The sequence below is a fragment of the Aspergillus karnatakaensis genome (assembly GCF_047715665.1).
Source record: "Aspergillus karnatakaensis strain CBS 102800 unplaced genomic scaffold BJY04scaffold_6, whole genome shotgun sequence".
NCBI lineage: Eukaryota > Fungi > Ascomycota > Eurotiomycetes > Eurotiales > Aspergillaceae > Aspergillus > Aspergillus karnatakaensis.
In genome coordinates this window covers 377,943-397,651 of record NW_027395718.1, presented here as the reverse complement: position 1 = coordinate 397,651, position 19,709 = coordinate 377,943, and the positions used below count along the sequence as shown (strand labels likewise).

The 19,709-nt window shown below is 50.6% G+C and overlaps 8 protein-coding genes across 8 annotated transcripts; 7 read left to right on the top strand and 1 right to left on the bottom strand.

The window, feature by feature from the left end:
* Positions 1-109: 109 nt before the first annotated feature.
* On the top strand, positions 110-1,723 carry BJY04DRAFT_214345 (aldehyde dehydrogenase family protein; the record flags this gene model as incomplete). The annotated part of the gene is made up of 3 exons (XM_073715195.1): positions 110-237; positions 294-493; positions 543-1,723. 3 exons carry the CDS (start codon positions 110-112, stop codon positions 1,721-1,723), a joined length of 1,509 nt encoding a protein of 502 aa, XP_073575366.1.
* A 1,857-nt stretch (positions 1,724-3,580) lies between these two features.
* BJY04DRAFT_135799 (uncharacterized protein) lies at positions 3,581-4,178 on the bottom strand. Its single transcript, XM_073708579.1, has one exon. The coding sequence runs from the start codon at positions 4,076-4,078 to the stop codon at positions 3,746-3,748; it is 333 nt and encodes a 110-aa protein (XP_073575365.1). The 5' UTR covers positions 4,079-4,178; the 3' UTR covers positions 3,581-3,745.
* Positions 4,179-5,344: 1,166 nt separating this feature from the next.
* On the top strand, positions 5,345-6,019 carry BJY04DRAFT_179939 (uncharacterized protein). Its single transcript, XM_073709979.1, has 2 exons — positions 5,345-5,735; positions 5,790-6,019. The coding sequence occupies exon 1, from the start codon at positions 5,393-5,395 to the stop codon at positions 5,609-5,611; it is 219 nt and encodes a 72-aa protein (XP_073575364.1). The 5' UTR covers positions 5,345-5,392; the 3' UTR covers positions 5,612-5,735; positions 5,790-6,019.
* Positions 5,345-7,137, top strand: BJY04DRAFT_135790 (SMP-30/gluconolactonase/LRE family protein). Its single transcript, XM_073708578.1, has 4 exons — positions 5,345-5,735; positions 5,790-5,950; positions 6,019-6,165; positions 6,220-7,137. Exons 1-4 carry the CDS (start codon positions 5,703-5,705, stop codon positions 6,806-6,808), a joined length of 930 nt encoding a protein of 309 aa, XP_073575363.1. The 5' UTR covers positions 5,345-5,702; the 3' UTR covers positions 6,809-7,137.
* A 5,831-nt stretch (positions 7,138-12,968) lies between these two features.
* Positions 12,969-14,414, top strand: BJY04DRAFT_214343 (uncharacterized protein; the record flags this gene model as incomplete). The annotated part of the gene is made up of 1 exon (XM_073715194.1): positions 12,969-14,414. The coding sequence occupies one exon, from the start codon at positions 12,969-12,971 to the stop codon at positions 14,412-14,414; it is 1,446 nt and encodes a 481-aa protein (XP_073575362.1).
* On the top strand, positions 14,375-14,827 carry BJY04DRAFT_179933 (uncharacterized protein). Its single transcript, XM_073709978.1, has one exon. It carries the CDS (start codon positions 14,570-14,572, stop codon positions 14,801-14,803), a length of 234 nt encoding a protein of 77 aa, XP_073575361.1. The 5' UTR covers positions 14,375-14,569; the 3' UTR covers positions 14,804-14,827.
* A 625-nt stretch (positions 14,828-15,452) lies between these two features.
* Positions 15,453-16,895, top strand: BJY04DRAFT_214342 (histidine phosphatase family protein; the record flags this gene model as incomplete). The annotated part of the gene is made up of 2 exons (XM_073715193.1): positions 15,453-15,499; positions 15,557-16,895. The coding sequence occupies 2 exons, from the start codon at positions 15,453-15,455 to the stop codon at positions 16,893-16,895; spliced, it is 1,386 nt and encodes a 461-aa protein (XP_073575360.1).
* A 153-nt stretch (positions 16,896-17,048) lies between these two features.
* BJY04DRAFT_135720 (uncharacterized protein) lies at positions 17,049-19,054 on the top strand. Its single transcript, XM_073708577.1, has one exon. The coding sequence runs from the start codon at positions 17,202-17,204 to the stop codon at positions 18,837-18,839; it is 1,638 nt and encodes a 545-aa protein (XP_073575359.1). The 5' UTR covers positions 17,049-17,201; the 3' UTR covers positions 18,840-19,054.
* The last annotated feature ends 655 nt before the right edge of the window (positions 19,055-19,709 follow it).

Genomic DNA, 19,709 nt, shown 5'->3' with positions numbered 1-19,709 from the left:
GTCCTTTATCCCCCCTCTGTCTCTTCGATTTCGTCTCTGTGGACTTCGCCTCTCGACCTTTACCTCCACCCTTCATACCCGACGCCATTTCCATTCCTCACCATTCGCCATGTCTGACCTCACCGTCCAACTCACGGCCCCAAACGGGCGCAAGTATGAGCAGCCTATTGGTCTGTTTATCAACAACGAATTTGTCAAATCCGAGTCCGGAGATAAATTCGCCTCCATCAACCCCAGGTATGTGTATCTGCTCACCGCGCTCTTGCTTGGCATTCAACTGATGTACAATGTAGTGATGAACAAGAGATTGTCTCGGTCTATGCAGCAGGTGAACAAGATATTGATACCGCAGTCAAGGCAGCTCGCAAGGCTCTCAAAGATCCGTCCTGGAAGCTGCTTCCTGCTACGGATCGAGGCATCCTGATGCTCAAGCTGGCCGATCTCATTGAACAACACAAAGAGACCTTGGCCACAATTGAAACATGGGATAACGGTCAGCAACTCCCGTCAACTCTATACGACTCAACATCTGACTTCCCTAGGCAAGCCGTATCAGGTGTCTTTGAACGACGATGTGTCAGAAGTCGTCAATACCATCCGGTACTGTGCTGGATGGGCCGACAAGATTCACGGTCAAACGATCAGCACCACCCCTGCTAAATTTGCGTATACTCTCCGTCAACCCATTGGTGTGGTCGGCCAGATTATACCTTGGAACTTCCCGTTGGCCATGGCAGCATGGAAGCTGGGCCCTGCGCTGGCCTGCGGTAACACAGTGGTTCTGAAGCCTGCAGAGCAGACTCCTCTGAGTATTTTATACCTCGCCAATCTTATTAAAGAAGCTGGCTTCCCGCCAGGTGTTGTTAACATCGTGAACGGCCTTGGTAGGGTGGCTGGAAGCGCCCTCGTCACTCACCCAGATATTGATAAGGTTGCGTTCACCGGTTCAACCATGACCGGTAAGGAAATTATGAAGATGGCTGCGGGAACCATGAAGAACGTGACCCTGGAAACTGGTGGCAAATCTCCTCTGATTGTTTTCCCAGATGCAGACCTCGAGCAGGCTGCTAAGTGGGCGCACATTGGTATCATGTACAACCAGGGGCAGGTCTGCACAGCAACCTCTCGCATCTTGGTGCATGAGTCTGTCTACGACGAGTTTATCAAGCTTTTCCGTGAGGCCGTTGCCACCACCAGCAAGGTCGGTGACCCATTCTCCGACGACACCTTCCAAGGTCCCCAGGTCACCAAGGCGCAGTACGAGCGTGTTCTCTCATATATCGAAGCCGGCAAGCAAGAGGGTGCCACTCTCGTCGACGGTGGTGTCCCCTACAAGAACGTCAAAGACGGTAAGGGATTCTTCATCGCCCCCACGATCTTCACAAACGTCACCGACAACATGCGCATCTACCGCGAGGAGGTCTTCGGCCCCTTCGTCGCGATCGCCAAGTTCTCGACCGAGGAAGAAGCCGTCAACCGCGCCAACGATACCACCTACGGTCTGGGCGCTGCTGTCTTCACGAAGGACATTGAACGTGCTCACCGTGTTGCATCGGATATTGAGGCTGGTATGGTGTGGGTCAACAGCAGCAACGACAGCGACTTCCGCGTGCCCTTCGGTGGTGTCAAGCAAAGCGGTATTGGTCGTGAACTAGGTGAAGCTGGTCTGGAGGCTTACTCCCAGGTTAAGGCTGTTCACGTCAACATCGGACTTAAGCTGTAGGCTGGCCTTTCGCTCAAACTGATAACGTAACATACAAAAGATACCAACGCCAGTATATGCTGAAATAACACAATGCAACAACAAGAGCACTTCCTCTCTCCATATATTACTGTATATATACTCTTCTTCGAATGCGCCACTTATACTATAACAATTGTAAATCACACGCATACTCACACTCTGCTAGCACATTACTAGTCTTGAATTCAGCGAGCCAAGCACGCTGGTATGCCACCTGTTATTTAGAAATCAATGAGCCCCCTACGACACCATGGCCGGTTGGACTAAACTAGAATAGCATCCACTAAGTGCACTAATGTTAAGAAAAGCCATGAGAATTCAGCAGACACTCATTTCAATATCCCCCGATTCCTAGAAGAACAAATGACCCAAGATACGTTCGGAGTCGTCGGTCCTGCTTTCTACGGGCATTTCCAGCAGTCCTAATCTCTTGGGGTAGTCAACTCTCGTGGAGTCCATCGTGTATCGTGCTAAGCCATACTGTTCATATGCGGTTGTATATATATCACACAGTATGAGGAAAGCCCGTACCTTCTTCGTATCATAACCCACTTAACTGCACTGCCGAGGGTGGTATAAATATACCTCATGAGGATCAAGAATTCTCTCCCCACAGGGGCGCATATAAATAGAAATTACGTATAGAAAGATAGCCTGATGGGCGAGCATTAGAAACCTCGGGCTTCGCGCCTAGGTTTCAATAGATGCGCCGCAACACCTGCCTATTCCATCTTTGGCTGTCCATCGCGGCCCTGTACCGGACCGAGCCGACTGGAAGTGATAGGTCTCGCACTCGATCTCTTGTCGGCGCTGCCACCCCCTGAGGGAAGGAACGTCATAAAGTTTCGTCTGGATTCCTGGGATGAAAGGCTGTGCACGTATACGTATTTAACTTGCTGCGCGACACGTATACGGATGCAAGCTTACAGTCTCTGTCGCTCATGGGTTAGAGATGTTTGTCTCAACAAATTGTTTGTAGTTAGCTTTGGGTTGATAAACGGGATCTCGCCTCGATACGGGTGGTTGTACGGCGTGCAGGTAAGCGCCGAGGGAATAGAAATGCCCTAAGCAAGCAAGCAAGCAAGCAAGCCCTGTTACAAGTCTGTTGTTGTCCTCTCATCTCAGGACGGGGGGCTTAGATAGCCTCAGAAGTGGCCGCTCCTCAAGCTTCAAGCGAATGCAGCACTGTCATACTGCTGTCGTCTAGCACACGCCAGAAACATCATGTCTTGGGAGTGACGCTCAAGATGGATTCTGTTCGCTTGCTTCATCTAGACTTAAGATGTATAAGCACAAATACATCGCCCGCTCAACCGTATTTTGCTAGGGGTTTTTTTGACCTATTCAGAATTATATTGCGCAGATGCAAGTCATTTTAATCCCTGCTCCAGCCCTACGTTGACTTTGACCAAACTTTCCTTTCTCTTCGATGTGCAGATCGAAAAGTCAGCTGGAGCAGGGATCCGCTAGGGCGCTTATTTTCTTTGAAATCGCAGAGATGGCGCATCTCAGGATGATGTCGTGGCGTCTCAGGGTCGAATGGAGGATTTGGTTGATACCTAATGTCTTCCGAGTGTTGAAGGTTGAAGCTAGAGGAGGCGTAGGCATGTAAGATGAGGCTGGGTGTTTGATGAGGTGCTGATGTTTATACAGCCGATCCGACGCCAGCATCTAAATTGAGCCTGCTGGGCAAATGAGACGGACTCTGAGTGGCTGAATTGGAAACCGGGTGAATTCCGGCGTTTCCAGGATTGTGTGGCAGCAAGAGGTACCGTATACCTTGCTTTTCCTGAAGCGCGACAGTTAAAAGGAGGTACCTGGTACAAGCCTAAGGGAAGCACGAGTGCCCAAAGGTTTCAAGCTGGTAATATACAGCGAACGTGACCGTAAGTGTATGGCCGATACTAGTGGTTTACCGAGACAGGGCATGGTTACTAGCGGCGTGTGAGCAAGCAGTTTTAGCTGCATATTAGCCCAGTTTATCTGCATGTCGAGCCCATGTTAAGATACGTTGTCATGCATGAAGAATCGATCATGTGAGGGAGCCTTTGTGCGCCTATGCCTGAAGTATTTAATAGCAATGCGTATCAGCCTGGATGTTTGCTGCGGGAGACTTCGCATCGCTGATCCAGGAGGCCCCCAAAGGTCATCTCGGGTCCTTTGAGATTCGGATCTGGAGCCATAAGATGGATGTTCAAAGAGATAGAACAAAAACAAATCAGGATTGGTAGATTTAGCTTCGCACTCACCGCATTTTCTGCGTATCCTATCTCCGATCAGGGTAAGGCAAAGCCGACCTTGTTGGTGACGGGGTTGTGACATGAGGTGGAACATCGTCTTGAAATGCTGTTTGCCTTCTGCAGGTACTCCCCCGCGCAACAATGGATTGCCTGCCCAAGCAATGCAGATGATTTATGCATCGAGGTTGAGTTGGCAGCTCCACGTCTGCCTGGTCCGTGATGGCGCTGTTGGCCCGATTGCTAAGGCTCCGGGCCTGTTCGACCCACCGTCACCTTTTGCTGCTTCGGTGAAAGATGAGCAGCTTCCACGACGATCTCCTCAAACAGAGTAACAAAGCTTCATTTCCCTCTTTTTGTAGCTTTGTGGTCCCTGTCCGAACCGCTCGTGAGGTGGTTGACCGCTTCGTTCAGTGGGCTGTGGGGGACAGTGGCAGGTCTCTTTCGAACAACGATGGACGCGCTCATGGACGATCCAAGCCAGGACCTGCTCATAACCAGCAGAGTAATATATGTCTTTTGTTTTTATCTCTACTTCTGTGATTTCGCGAAGTAAACAGGTTGTTTGCTTTTCTTTGCACAGCTGCAGCGAACGTCAATCAAATCAGAAACGCCAGCCTGAGGAGGAAGAGTCAGGAGGCGTCGGAGAACTGGTGATCAATGCAGAGGAGAATGCAAATTTGTCGTTAAAACGGCTGTATGTCAGAAGGCTCGAATCCAAGTGGTAGAAATCTTACACAAAGTCCGGCAGTCTGGGACCCCGGCCGATGCGCTGTGTCACATCTATAGAACAGCCAAACGTCAGTCTCGCCCAGGTGGCAGAAGCTGCAAATTGACCGGTCGGATTGAATCCTATTTGCTCCCAGCGCCTCCACTGAAGCTCCTTGACAAGAAAAAGTGAGGCTGTTGCACACGGGAAGCGCGTCATGTCAGGAAGACTCGATGCATGGCAGAGTCGCAGCAAGACTGTGGAGGAGGGGTAGGCAAACATGCAGAACAATCCACCCTAGCATCGGGATTCGCGACACAGGCAGTGCTTAAACAGATTTTTGACACGTTCCAGGCAAATTGCTTATAAGGTGCATGACAGGTGACAGATCACATCCAGCCTGCCAGGGACCTGGAGGCTCGAGGCTCAGTGGCTCACATCTGCAGGATAAAACTCCCCCTATAGTTGAGCTACCGAAGTGGAGCCGATTTGCACAGCGATCAAATCCCGTCGCTTGTTTTCCATCAGCACCATCATTTTATTCATCCCGGTTCCTTCGGGAGGGATGAGGCGGGGAGTAAATAATGGCAGCGCCTATACTCTGTACGGGCGACATGGATTGGCTGTAGCTTGCCAAAAAGAGTAGAGTGACGTGGACAAAATGGATGTTCCTGACACCAAAAGAAAGCTCTCGAAGAAGGCATGCTAATTGATGCTGAAGAAGATGAGAATTTCCGAAGAAGACGATGGATGAGCTCAGCCCAGACCACATCGTTATCGGATGCCAGGTGGAGGCTTGGCACTTCTTTCCCAATCGGCCACGCTTGGGTGCCCGCCATGCGGGAGTCTCCAACACGTCCCTCCTCGGTTCTCAATCCTCAGTCCCCATCGCCCACCACCTCCGGGTTCAAGAGCATATAAGCTGTCAAGCCGATTGATATACTGCATTTGTCCCCTGAGAAGATTTCTTCAGACCTTGGTCCATTAACAACGTTCTACACTACAAATCAGAATGTCTTCGGTTGCGAAGTGGACGGTCTCTAAGGTACGGACTGTATGCAACAACGACCGAACGAAGTCTCACTGCTTTTTCTCTTAGCCGTACATCTCAATATCCGGTACTTTACTCGAGGGCCCTTTTTATGAACAAAGTAAGAATGAATTCCGCTTCGTCGACATTTGGGAGCAGAAGCTCTATGCTCTGGACCTCGCCAAGGGCCCCGAGTCTCTCAAGACTCTCGACACATCAGAGTCAATTGGGTAGGTAGTGTCTCGGGCTGCACTTTCTCCGCCCGTCTGGAGACTGACACATGACTGCTTGTTCCTAGGGTTACTGCGAACCTTGACAGCGGCGACGAACGCCAGAAGGATCACATAGTCGCAGCTGCTAAACACGGATTCGCCCTTGTGAATCGCAATACAGGCGAGATATCATACATTGCTCGGCCTTGGAATGATGATGATAAACTCCGCCAGTAAGTTTAATCGCCATCATACGCCTTGCTGGTTTACTAATATCACCTCAATAGATTTCGGTTCAATGATGGGGCAGTTGATAGCAAAGGTCGTCTATGGGCCGGAGCTATGAATGATCCTAAAGTAAAGAGCCCAACAAATGAGGGTGTTCTATTCCGGCTAGATCGCGATCTGAAATTGAACCATATGGTTGAGCAATTGACGATCCCAAACGGCATTGGCTGGAATCATTCCAACGACACCATGTACCTGACCGACTCTCCAACGGGCAAGATCTTCGCATTCGACTTTGACGAGAACACAGGGGAGATAAGTAACAGAAGGGTTCACTTCGATATTGGAGAGCCGAAGGAGCCTGATGGCTTCGCTATTGATGTGGAGGGCTGCATCTGGAGCGCTGTCTACGGTGGCGGCAAAGTTATCCGCATCTCACCTGAAGGGAAGATCATTGGCGAGATCTCGCTCCCCACCCGAAACATCACCTGCCCAACCTTTGTGGGGACTGAGCTCTTTATCACGACAGCTAAAGACGACAAGAATGATGAGCAGTTCCCCGAATCAGTTCAGTATGGTGGACACCTCTATAGAATCGATGTGGGAGTCCGCGGGCTACCGAAACATGGATTTCGCCTCAATAAATAACCGCCGCAAGCAGAGGACGTGCCAGTGCGAAGACTTTCGAAGTACGGAGTACGGAGTACGGAATCCCGCAATCTGGGACATCGCGAATATAGAATCATAGAACGTGGCCCTCGGATACTGCAAGAACCGGCAGTCACTGGATAGTAGCACCTCAATGACACAGAATTTATCAATCCGGCGCCCCTGACCGTTCATTGCCTCAACAAGAATCGGCAAACGTATGAGTTTGGTTTCTTTTGGCGGGTCCCTCTTCCCTACTACGGAGTAAACAATTCAATAGTGTACCGATATATGGATCTTCCCTAGGCGCTGTGTAACGGGCGTCGATGACTCGATAGCGGTAGAGAACGAAACGAGAAGAAAAGTACGCTTCTGCTGAAACCAAGCATCATGAAATCTATGAATCTTCGTTACAGTGTTCCCAGAATGAAGCCTAGACTGATATCCTCCGTGCCACTGAGGTTCCTCGAATCCTCGCTGCAGAGTGCAGACTCCAGAGTCTCCATCGTCTCCACTCAAGGCCCGCCCGAAAACAAAAGCAAAGACCAAACCATGGAAGGAAATAGTACGAAGGACCTTTTTGAGAACAAAAGTACTTGTACTGGGTCCATCATCCAGCACGCAAGTACGACCCGCGTTGGTGTAGCCCGACTTCTCGGAACTTGGAAGAGATATTCTCCGTACTAAATACGCTGCTTGGTGGGAAGATAGACAACGTTCGAAATATGCACAGCACTGAGCACGGACATTCAGTGTTTCTCAGTTTCTGCGCTCTGATTTCTCTAAGATCCGAGGACAAGATTCTGCGCCCCAGAAGCTTGGACGACAACCGCTGAATGCGCGAACAATATTATCGTTTTCTTCCTAGTTCCCGCGGTCGCGTTCTTGTTCAATTCTGTGTAATGGAGGATGCACTCGTTGCCGGGAGCGCCTCCTCTTATTCTCCTTGATGCAGTGTTCCTGCTTTTTCAAGCCAATCTGATCTTAACCAGGATTTGAACCGAATGACGGGAGGAGGAGGGGTGTGAAGGCGACTGCATGCGTCATGCAGCCCAGCAAAATCGGACCCTTTTCGAATTCGTGTGAGATTCGTGAATGGACTGCCGCCGATTTACCTACGATACGATACTCTAAGAGCGCTGATAGTCCTAGACGCATACCGAATTGGCCATCGTCTGTAGGCCCCACCCCCCCGTCTGTATGCCCTGACAAGGTGGGTGCGGTATTCTATACTGGAAGGAAAGACTGCTGAATCTGATGGAAGATGGAGCGAATGCAACGTTCGTTGAAGGCCAAGGAGTAACTATCAGAGCAGCGTGCCCAGCAGATGCTGCTGGAGTCCGCAACACAGCCCTCCACGTTGTCATCTTGATGGATACGGAGTCACTGTCACGGACAAGAGCGCTTAGCTCGGTATAAAACTGATATTCCCCAATAGAACCAAGAGCGCGATATCTTCAAGAGCTCAAATTTGAACTCCGTGGGACGCGGTTAGAGCGGTACTGAAGATGGGGGCTGTGGAAAAAGAAATCACACCACGCAGTCGATCAATTTGATCGAGATCCAGAGCAACAACTGTTAGTGGACATGAAAGACAGAACGTGCTCTCCAGGGCACACCGACTCTCTCGCTACTGGACAACACATCAAGACCCATGAACCGCAACGCCGGGAGGTGTTGGAGAAATCTGCCAATCGTGAAAAAAATTCCCGGCAAGAGCGCCAACCAAGGCAATGGAACCGCCTCTCTTTCGCAACTCATGTGCTCAGTCTGCTTCAATATTTTGAGGCCCTTTACCGGGTTTTCCGCCTACAATCTGAACGGAAGATAATTCCGTTGCCTTTTGAAGATGCGAAATTTCCTTTTGCGGCAAATTTCAAGGCCGCCACCGTTTTGATGGCTCGAAGGATTGCCGAGTTCATGTTTACCGTCTTTTGGGTAGGTCGTCGAAAGTAGCCTGGTTCGCACGTCACGGATAGACTAACTCCATCTTGCGCTTCAGAATGACCCATATCCTGTTGAGACGGCCCGCCTCAGTGCCTAAGCCAGGCCCTGGCACCTGCAAAGGCAAGGGCGATTCTTTGATTCAGAGTTCAATTCCAACGTGTCACGTCCCGGAACCTGCAAGTTCTCCCGGGCTTAGTGACTCTCGCGTGATCCAGGTTTCTTAGAGCGCCAATCCATCGCTGGCGTGCGTCAACTTTCTGACCACATCGTGCGGATCTTGGGGCTGATCGGCATTGATGGCGTCTGGAGTCTCTGTTCCCGTGCGGAATGTGGATATCATAATATTGCAGCTGAAATTTAGCATCATTCGCAGAGTAGTAGGTACTGTCGAGGGTCTTCAGGATCTTGCGAAGTCTTCCGGTTCTTGAGTTCTGCGGATGGCTATCCTCGAATTGCAGGATTGCATAACCTGAAACACCAGATTTACACTACTCAACTCTATATCGGACGGACTAAGCCTACCGGTCGATGTGATTGTGAGCGTACAAATGTCGTCATGAGTAACGGCGGGGAACAGAACAGAGGTGACTCTGAACACGCCGAGCCAACTAGGTACGCATACTGATACTTTACACTTTCATTGGTCTAAAACTGCACTTGTCTGGAGATCATACGAGGACCCGTGCCAGAAGTATGAACTCCGACTGAAGTCTTAAACAGTCAACTTTCCAAATCAACAAGCGCTTCAGTCAGCACTGATCGAACTACTATCTCGAGCTTTGAGACATGAATCAGCAAGCGCCTCCATTGCTTGGTTTGGGTTGTGAGACCCGACTTCTTGCCGAGATAAGAAACCTCCGATATGCGCACTGTCTACGCGAAGCAAATGGGAATGCCCGGACCTTAAGCAACTGTGAAGAGTCACCTCTCGTATGCATGACAGTACAGCACGGCGTGCGAGTTTAAATCGTGTAATCTCCTCCAAAGAGCCTTCCACTGCCAACAATTTACGGCCGAGTTTTGAAGCATCGTTACCTGCTTGGAGCAATTACGGCAACCACGATATGCAGTGATCAGTTTTAGGACAAGCCATACAGAAAGGCAGCGCCCATGAGACCCGTTGTTCAGGTAAGAAAGCCCATGCCCCCGGAGGCTTGGAAGACCTAGACGTCTGAGTGTAGCTTCCACAATCTGTACGCCTTCTGCAAGGCGCTCTAGGTTGGTAAGCGTCGCCTTGCCAATCGAGATACCTTCATCTATTGATGCCCAATGACGTAGAGATTGCGCTGGTCTTTGTTTATGTCTGACTGGAGTTGTTCACTGTTCAAATTAAGCCTCCCCATGTCGTGGTGTAGGCTGGACGGATCAGTTTTGCACAGAGTATAGATACTGCGGGCCGCTGACAGTTCCACCATTCCTTCAAGACGATCTGTCACACAGGAGGCCTTCATACCACTCGATAATCAAGCATGAATATCCAGGGCCCGGTTCTTGGTTGCGATTTTATGATTCGCTCGGTAGGGAGGAGAATGCGCCGACACCAATGATAACGCCTGAATGCTAGAAAAAGCCCTCAATTGCCGTGGTGTAGTATCCAATTCGACCCGATAGGGTGAATGAACAAGAAATGGCGATCAATAACATAAGGGGAACTTCAGACTCCTAAGGCCCAGACCTGAAGATTCGACTCATTATTCACGATTCGAGACGTGTGTTCTCCATCGAACCAGTATCCACCACTGCCCAGAAATGGAGAAAGCATTTTGAATCTCGTGATAACATCCGAATTCATGCAGGACATGATGTTTCCGAGCTTGATCTGCTCTGTCTGAGTTCTTGGATTTGAGGATCTTTCCTCATGTGCGGACATGAGCGGAGATGTATGCCGTGCAAGAGGTCGCCTCATGTTGACCCATGTTGACCTTTCGCAAAGGCGTGGTTTAGGTTAGGGGTCTATACAAATCTCAACCAGATACGCGAGAAGCTCAGCTACGGAGTATGTTCCATCCGCCTTTATCTTTATCTTGGGAGGTTAGGTATCAGGTGACCTTCTCACCGGCTCTTTTGACTATCTTTCCATGTCGCTTCTAGCGGGAATTGACCAAACGAGTGAACTACTCTGACGAGCAAGAGTACGGAGTAGTATTGGCGATAGCTTGAGCGCAGAATAAGCCAGGCACCCTCACGTTCCAATTGATCCGGAACTCAGGGGAAAATTAAATTCGTCGCAGTCATGCCTCAGCGGGGAACAGCATCACTTTTTCTCAAGCCATGCAATTATTAACGAGTCGGAGAGTCGGAGATCATCCTCAGGCCCGTGATGGACCCGCGAGAAGGAGGAAATGCTCGTTTCGAGCTTCGATGGAAAGACCTGGGACGTTCCGTCATTCTGGCCCCCGGGACTGACTTTCTGGTGCTAAAGTAGGTAGTTAATCAACAGTGGGTTCTCGAACACCACCTGGCACCACGGCTCCTGGCCCCTGGGTACAGACTCCAGACTCCAGACTCCAGAGGTACTTCTGTCGGCAGTTTCGGGTATGACAGGGAGCGGTAAGCGACCGGCCTGCGCGATAATAATAATAATCTTGACTTGCTGATAATAATAATAATTGCAAGGCGGCCCCCCTTAGGCGTTAGTCTCTTTTCCGAGCGGCCTCTGGTAGCTAACCACAGACGTGCTCCGTGACGTGCATGTAATTGCCCATCCATGCCTGCATAAGGTATAGCATCAAATCCTTAGTGACCGTGGACCTCCACTAAGTCCGTCCATGACCATGGTGACGGCGCCTCTTAGATGTTCCGGGTCGCTCACAATATTTCCCCAGCCCCATTCCCCTGCTAGTTGCCTTTTAGTTCACGCACTAGTTTGGTCTTAAAGGATTACACGGCGGTGACCAATTGGACCGCACCCATGGGAGTAGCCCTCGATGAGAGAGAACTTGAGGCATGTCATAGTCGCCAGCATCGAAACGACATAAGACACACTTGCGTCACAGCCTCTCAGGTTTCCGAAGCTGCCATTAGCCTGTTCCTGCCCAATGGAGGTCTGATATCCCGTCCCATCTGAGGAAACACAGCATCTCTGCCGGTCCTCACTATTTCCCTTCAGAGCGAGGTACATATTCGGCGCGGTGGCAGAGCAATTACCACAAAGTACGTGTCTGAGCCTGCTTGGTTGTGATTGTTCAGGATGTTGTAAAGTGATGGATCTATAGCTCGTGGAAGGGCCGCCGAGCAACCTGCAGCGTGTACAACACGTGTACGCAGTTGGTATTCTTAGTACAGTATTGTATATACCGGTAATTTAACCACTTATGGTTTCTTTTTTTTTTCCTCATGCGACTCTTTTTTTTCTCTCTGTTTAATTCTATTTTCTATTTATCCCCCCCCAATTCTTTTTATTTTTTTAATTTATTCTAGTTGGTGGAGGTAGAAGTGATCTCGAGCAGTGCCCATGTCGACTCCCAGTGTGATTCTTCTCCAGGGACCAACCAATACTTCAGTGTTTCTACCTTCTCACCGCTGGAATTACCTGCTCAACACTCTGGAGCTTCCTGCAAACTCCCACAACGGCTCGCGATCATCACACTGACTTGGCTTCTTGGTGTAGCAGTAGCTTCTGCTCCGGACATGATTCATAAACTCACCTCCTCCCCGTCCCCCTGCTTTGTTCCCTATTTGGCCCGTATACCACCACCACCGATATCCTCTCACCTCTACTGTATATTCCCCTCTCACTCTCCTCTCTCTGTCATATCATTGTCTGTTGGCGTCTTATAAACTCTGTTATATTACCATACCTCCTTTCGTATCATCCAGTCTCTAATAAGCTTTTGGTGCTTACCCGTGTAGTTGGCTTTGGTGGTGTCTTTGCTTTGCTACCCAACACGACCAGCCAGGAGAAATCCGGAGACAGGGAAAACCTTGCATAAATCAGAGCCGGATTCCATCACATTTTCCACCACCGTCAACTCTACCTCAGCTTCCGTCTTTTCCCTTCATCGTGGCTACCCTCGGGATCAGTGTGTTAACCACCCCCTCATACTCGCACCCGGTGCACTCGTCATCACGCCCGTATCATTCGTTGTCTGATTACCAACTTGCCCATCGCTCTCCTCTTCACGAGACTCCTCCGGCTCTGCTTGAGCGAGAGGGGGTCCCGTCATGCCCCGGATCGTCCCTGCGGCACTCTTGTGAAAGAAACGCGGAGCATATGTCGCAGAACCCCCCGGTTTCAGGTCGTTCACCATCCAATGCCCATCCACATGAGGACCGCGGCTCGCTCGACCGGAAGAGACGCCATGCAGGCGACGAGGAGTTTCCTCCCGCCGCTGAGCGTCGTGAATCCGTGCGCTCTCGACCTCTCTCATGGCATCCATCTGCACCTGTGGAACCACCGCTGAAGGCTTCGGAGCATCGGTCGATTGGCGTCAGCTCGATCTTGAACCACCCAACAGCAGACAGACCAGGGCTGCGGACGGCGTCTGTGGATAGTGGCCGCGAGGGTCTTGGAGAACAGCCATCGTTCGACGCGCCCTCTCACTCTCGTTACCCTTCTTCTGCAACAGTACATCTACCATCTCCATTGATGCATCCCTCCAAGCCGCCAGCTTTGTCACCTGGGTTACTAAGTCACCAGAGCATTACACCCATCTCGCCATCATCTCGCTTCGTTGGGGCAGGAGGATATTTTCCCCCGAAAGCCGGCCCTGGTCAGTCTCCACTAATTCAACAGTTGCCTGGTCTACAGACAGTGACTCCCAACTCTCCTTTGGCGGTTGACACTCCGGGGCATCCTCAACCCATGCCCGGTCATCACCATCAGGCCTCAACATCAACATTCAATAGTCAACGAGCGGGTATGAATCATACGCCAACTCCAAGCTCCAAGGAAGGAAGCCCAACAACACCTGTCTCTGTGTTCAGTCAAATGGGCCGATCGTCGCCCGCCATTGTCACAGCACCAATACCCCATTCTGCTCCACAGTACATGAACGCGACCCCTTTCGCACCGGTGGATCCTGTGAACCGACTACACGCAGCTCTGCCTCCGCACAGGCGTTCTGTTGACGAGGTTGCCGGTGTGGGCGGTTCTCACTTAGATCCTCCTCGTCCAGGGATGATAGCTTGTACCATGGATTTCAAATCGGGCTCCTCCAGCCAGGCAGAAAAGCGAAAGGCAAACAGCGACGCCTCTAGACGGTTTCGCCATAGAAAAAAACATGAGGCAGATCTCGAGCAAAAGAACACTGCCCTGCAGGACGAGCTCCGAAAGAAGGATGAGACAATCCAAAAGCAGGCAGATGAGATTCGCACCGTGATGGAACAACGAGAATTCTATCGATCCGAGAGAGACTACTTTCGAGATCAGGCTTCTCACTTGGTCCAGCTCCCTGCCCGACCGACTTCACCAAAGCCTTTACGACTCAAATCTGAACAGGAGGCCCCTTTGAAGATTGAGGAAGCAGCTGGCACGACTTCTCATCACCGTGCGTCCGGACCCCTTGCGCCCGTCTCGAACATTCCCTCCGGCCCGTCATCGCGCCCTGGAGGTAACTGGTCTGCTCCTTCATACTCCACTATGCAGGGCGAGCGAGTCGATGACCGACAGGCAAGACAAATGCCTTCTACGTCAGGTGCATGGAATCGCACTGCCTAAGAGAGCAAACTATAAATACAATATGGACAACTATACAATCTGGGCACCACAATTTAACCTCACCCGGGATTATTACATCTATTCAGTTCAATACACCTCGAGTTACTGATTCGATTGAGGACCAAAAGTACTCACTTTGACTCCTAGACGAGTTCATGCTGCATTTGGAGGATTATATCGCGTTCTGCATACGCACTGCCTGGATTTTTACAACACGGTGGTATATGTCGTCTTTTGCATGCATCCTTTGGCTAATGTTCCTGAACATACTACGCACATTCATACGTTTACATACGGACTCGTACGCGATTTGTTTTTGGCTTTGCACTTTCTTGGTGCGCATTGATGGGCCTGGCGTAGGGACAATGCTTCGTCGTGGCCGAGGCTAGTTGGAGTTCGGAACTTGTCCTGCCTTGCTGTATTGCCTGCTTCCTTTGCTTTTATGTGTATTTGAAGCGATACTGCCTTGTCTTGGAAAGAGCGACCTTCCTGTCAATTATCGAGTTTAGCCGATCGATTGCGGCATGCTATCACTATAGACTGTACAATACAATTGACTCTTAACGTTACATCGAAATCTTCACGGAGGTAGCCGCACTACTCCTGAGTAATTCTTGACTTAGGACCTAGTAGACTAGCAGGGTGGAGATATGGTTGCTGGACGATGCTTGTGTCGTCTCGGATGGGGACTCTTATTGATAGTCTTGCCTAAGGCAGCCGACGGCCAGCCCACGTGCACAAGATGTCATCCGCCAGCCTATCAGCGACGTCCAGCCTCCCTTGCCTCCCACCGATCTCGCATACACTCTTTACCTTGATGCCTTGTCATCTCCGACTGCAATGCCGGTAGACTCCTCTTCGGCTCCTCAGTCGTCCTTTCGCGGACATTACCCCGAGAACTAGATAATCTTGCCGCTCCACAGCACCCACGGGATGCACCATGAGACGAAGATGGAGGGGCTACCACCGGTATTTAAACATGACCGCTCGGGTCGGAGAATGGGGAGTATCAGGAGTAAACTCTCGTTTGTTCTCATGATGGCTATTGTCACCGCTACTCTTTCGCTGTTTTATCTGCTCTCGAGGTGAGTGTCCTATAGTCAAACCTTCTGCCTAGTGCGATGCTTATAACTACTGTGCAGTGTCTCCGCTCGGGTGCCGGTTCATAATGAGGCTTGCAATGCTGATGGGTATCAGTGCTTTCCACAGGTCTCGCATCTCTGGGGCCAGTACTCGCCTTATTTCTCGCTACAGCATGAATCTACCATCTCGCAGGATGTACCTGATGATTGTGAGATTACCTTTGTGCAGGTTCTCTCGCGGCATGGCGCTCGGTATCCGACTGAGAGCAAATCAGCAAAGTACGCGGATTTGATTGCCGCTATCCAGAAGAACGTCACTTTGTTTGAGGGCAAGTATGCGTTTCTTGGAAATTACGAGTATATTCTTGGGGCAGACGACTTAACTACCTTTGGGGAGGACCAGATGGTGGACTCTGGGATCAAGTTCTATCACCGATATAAGACTTTGGCGCGGAAGGTCACTCCGTTCGTTCGGGCTTCAGGGTCTGATAGGGTTGTTGCTTCCGCGGGAAAGTTCATTGATGGGTTCCAGAAGGCGAAGGCCAAAGATCACCACTCCAAGGGAGGCGCTGCCGTCGTCAATGTGGTTATTCCTGAGACGGATGGGTTCAATAATACTTTGGACCACAGCACCTGTACTTCTTTTGAAAATGACGAGCGAGCAGATGCGATAGAGGCCAACTACACGGCTATCATGATGCCGTCAATCCGCAAGCGTCTTGAGAGCGACCTACCTGGAGTTGAACTCTCAGACAAGGAGATCAACTACCTCATGGACATGTGCTCGTTTGATACCATGGCCCGCACCACCGACGGAAGCGAGCTATCGCCTTTTTGTGCTCTCTTCACCGAGGAAGAGTGGGTGCAGTACGATTACCTTCAATCCCTGTCGAAATACTACGGCTATGGTGCCGGTAGCCTCCTCGGTCCTGCACAGGGAATTGGGTTTACCAACGAGCTCATCGCTCGACTCACGCAGAGCCCTGTCCAAGACAACACTAGCACGAACCGCACTCTCGACTCAGACCCTTCTACCTTTCCTCTAGACACAAGATTTTATGCCGATTTCTCGCATGACAACAACATGATTTCCATTTTCTTCGCGATGGGTCTGTACAATGGGACCAAGCCTCTGTCGCAAGACTCTGTTGAGTCGATCAAGGAGATGGATGGGTACGCGGCATCGTGGACAGTTCCGTTTGGCGCGAGAGCATACTTTGAGATGATGCAGTGTAAGCGAAAGAAAGATCCCCTCGTGCGCGTGTTGATTAACGATCGCGTTGTCCCGTTGCACGGCTGCAAAGTTGACCGGTTCGGACGGTGTACATTAGACGACTGGGTTCGGGGATTGGGCTTTGCAAGGAACGATGGCAACTGGAAGAGCTGTTTTATTTCTTAGACTTTGGAGAGCTGCATTAGAAAAGTTGGGGTTGTTTATCTTGTTAGAAAGAGCGTGTCATGTTTCACCTCCTAGACAAAGCAATATCAAAATGCGCGCATTCACTCCTCCAGTCTGCATCACTCTACTCAAACCTGCGCACTCACTTCCTGTCACCAATCCCATCTTGGATGCCTAGTAACAGACCAGATTTGGGTTCTTAAAAATGTCTCCCACAATGATTTTCCATCTTGACTCCATCCTCTCTCTTCATCGCCTCTCGCCATCGCACCATAACACTTTCTTAAATACAACACCAAATCCACTATGTCCACAACCACGATGAACGAACCCCCCGATGGGCCTTCTGACTCTTCTTCTCCATCCTCGTCCTCGTCTCCCCCCTCACTTCCAGTTCAACAACACCAACCTCCACCTGCCCCCTCCTACAAACCACTCATAATCCTCCTCTCGCCTTCCGGATCCCTAGCCTACGTCAAGCGCTACCCCTCCATAATAGCCAAGATCCAGCGAGATGCTATCACTCTCTCCGTCTCCTCTCTCACCGAACTCAATCGCCTCCTCTCTAACGAGAGCATCGCCAATGCAATCGCCGGCTTCGTTATCACCGACGGCTCGATCATGGACTTTGACATTGAGGACGAGTATGAACTTGACACCGACGATGAAATGTACAGAGATAGTGACCGAGAGTCCGGGGGCGAGGCTCTTTCACGAGCTCTGAGGAATCTTCTTCTTCATGGACATACTGGGCCCTCTACCTCTCATCCTCACCCTCACCCTCACCCTCACCCTCATCATACAAACACAAACACCACTGCAGCCGCAAACACAGCCAGAACCGCAACCTGGAACGCAAATGCATCTGGAAGACCCAAGCCCTGGACTGTAATTCATGCATTCACTTTTCCCGCCTATGCTGCCCGCCACTCCCTCCGCTTCAGCAAATACATGATCTCAAGCTACAACCTCACCTGGAGGATCTGCGGCGCCACGAAGGAAAAGGTTTCCCTGGAGATCCACGAGCCGACGCTCCTCAAGATGGGCGGCCGAATCTACCGTGGTGGGAAGTATACCTTTCGCGGCGTGTTTCTTGAGAACGTGAAGGAAGAGGATAAAGTACTCCGCGTCGCGAAAGATGCGAGTGTTCGTAATGGCGGACTGGGTATTGGCGGGCAACCGGACTGTGTGCTGGGGTACTCGGACGGAGATCCTACTGGGGGAGGTGTGGTGTTTGCAGAGTATGAGAAGGGTGAGGAGACGGATAGTACGGCTCGCGATCATACGAAATACGAGTTGCAGAGGGTTGAGGTCGCGAATCCGGTTGGCGGTTGGACTACGGAGTACACACAGGATGATGATGATGATGATGATGGTGATGATGATGGTGATGATGACGACGACGACGCGATGGTTTGGAATGAGGGGCAAGATATCCAGATTGTTGACCCTGAGGCTCGTCGTGAGGAACTCGAGTGGGCTGATGACGAGCTCGAGGCCAAGACCGACGAGGCAGACGGTGAAGAGGGCTCCAGCTCCAGCTCTGAATCTGAGAATAGCGGTGCCGAACTCAAGGCCGACGAGATGATGCTGTATCTCTACGACGGCACCGATCGCAGCACTAACACTATTACCGATGGTGCTAATGCTAATGCTAATGCCGTCGACTCCGAAGCGTCTATCCCGCCCGTGAATAAGAACAAGAAGGCAAAGAAGAAGGATGAACGCCCCCAGCATGTTGCCGACTGTCCCGTCGCTATTCACGAGGTTATATCGCCTGGCGTAGGAGGCCAGCCCGCTACCATCCGCGGTTACGTCGGCTTCGTTGGCCACATCGAGGATAATCGCTCCATGGCGAGCTTGATCTTGGGCATGTGTGGCGTTAAGAATAGTCAACCTTTGTCGGCCGAGCTCAGGGCTGAGTTGAGGGCTTATGGCATTTGAATATGGACGCTCAGCTCCGGAACGGTTTGTCAGATATCGTTCCATGCCACTTTTCATCCGATCAATCTCACCACAAGACGCGTGTTCGAGTGCGATTCTATACGGATTGGAAAGAGCTTGGAATGACACCATAGCACTTCTGTTGGATGAATTCATCTCATCTCATCTCGATCTATCACGCCACATTCCGGAAACAGGTTTATCGAGGATTAGGACAACAAACTTATGTACAGCAGTATCAAAGTCTCTTAGTAGTTAAAGTCAAGTTCAGTACAAACAATCAAACGCTCCGCTTCGCTTCGCTTCATAAACCCTCTATAATATACATCCAACACCAGTGGGTAGTTCGTTAAATAACTCACTCCTTCCTCTCCGCAGCGCCCGCCTTTGCACCTTCCACATTAAGCCTCTTGGGCTTCTTATCTCCATATGCTACAAACCAACCCCGTCAGCTCCAACACCACTAAGACCATAGCCAAAAAAAAAAAGAAGAAGGTGAAGAGCAAAGCAAAGCAAAGAAAGAGAATCAGGTACTCACTCCTCTCATACAAAACCCAAGACGTATACATCAGGATCGGCAGCGCCACAATCGTCGACACCCACCTGTTTAACATCAGCACAAAGCGCATCCAAAAACAGAACCAAGAGAATAACTAGTTCGCAGAAGGAGGATCAAGAGTGGACTCACCGCCTTGAAGCAGCCTTGTACTCTTTCGTCCGCCTCAGCTCCTGCACGTTTTTGGGTAGAGGTTGTGGGCGCCGCGGGCGGGATTGGGGGTCTATTATGACGCGGGGTTTCGGGGTTGACATGCTGACTTGTATAATTGTGTGGCTCTTGAGTAAAACTAGGTGGATATAACGGATATATAG

Excerpts from the sequence above, each read along its gene's own strand:
- BJY04DRAFT_135799 (XM_073708579.1), bottom strand. The coding sequence starts at position 4,078 with ATGTTCCACCTCATGTCACAACCCCGTCACCAACAAGGTCGGCTTTGC.
- BJY04DRAFT_179939 (XM_073709979.1), top strand. The coding sequence starts at position 5,393 with ATGCTAATTGATGCTGAAGAAGATGAGAATTTCCGAAGAAGACGATGG.
- BJY04DRAFT_135790 (XM_073708578.1), top strand. The coding sequence starts at position 5,703 with ATGTCTTCGGTTGCGAAGTGGACGGTCTCTAAG. Across the intron at positions 5,736-5,789 it reads CGAAGTGGACGGTCTCTAAG|CCGTACATCTCAATATCCGG; the intron begins GTACGGACTGTA and ends TTTTTCTCTTAG. Across the intron at positions 6,166-6,219 it reads GATGATGATAAACTCCGCCA|ATTTCGGTTCAATGATGGGG; the intron begins GTAAGTTTAATC and ends TCACCTCAATAG.
- BJY04DRAFT_179933 (XM_073709978.1), top strand. The coding sequence starts at position 14,570 with ATGCTGCATTTGGAGGATTATATCGCGTTCTGCATACGCACTGCCTGG.
- BJY04DRAFT_135720 (XM_073708577.1), top strand. The coding sequence starts at position 17,202 with ATGTCCACAACCACGATGAACGAACCCCCCGATGGGCCTTCTGACTCT.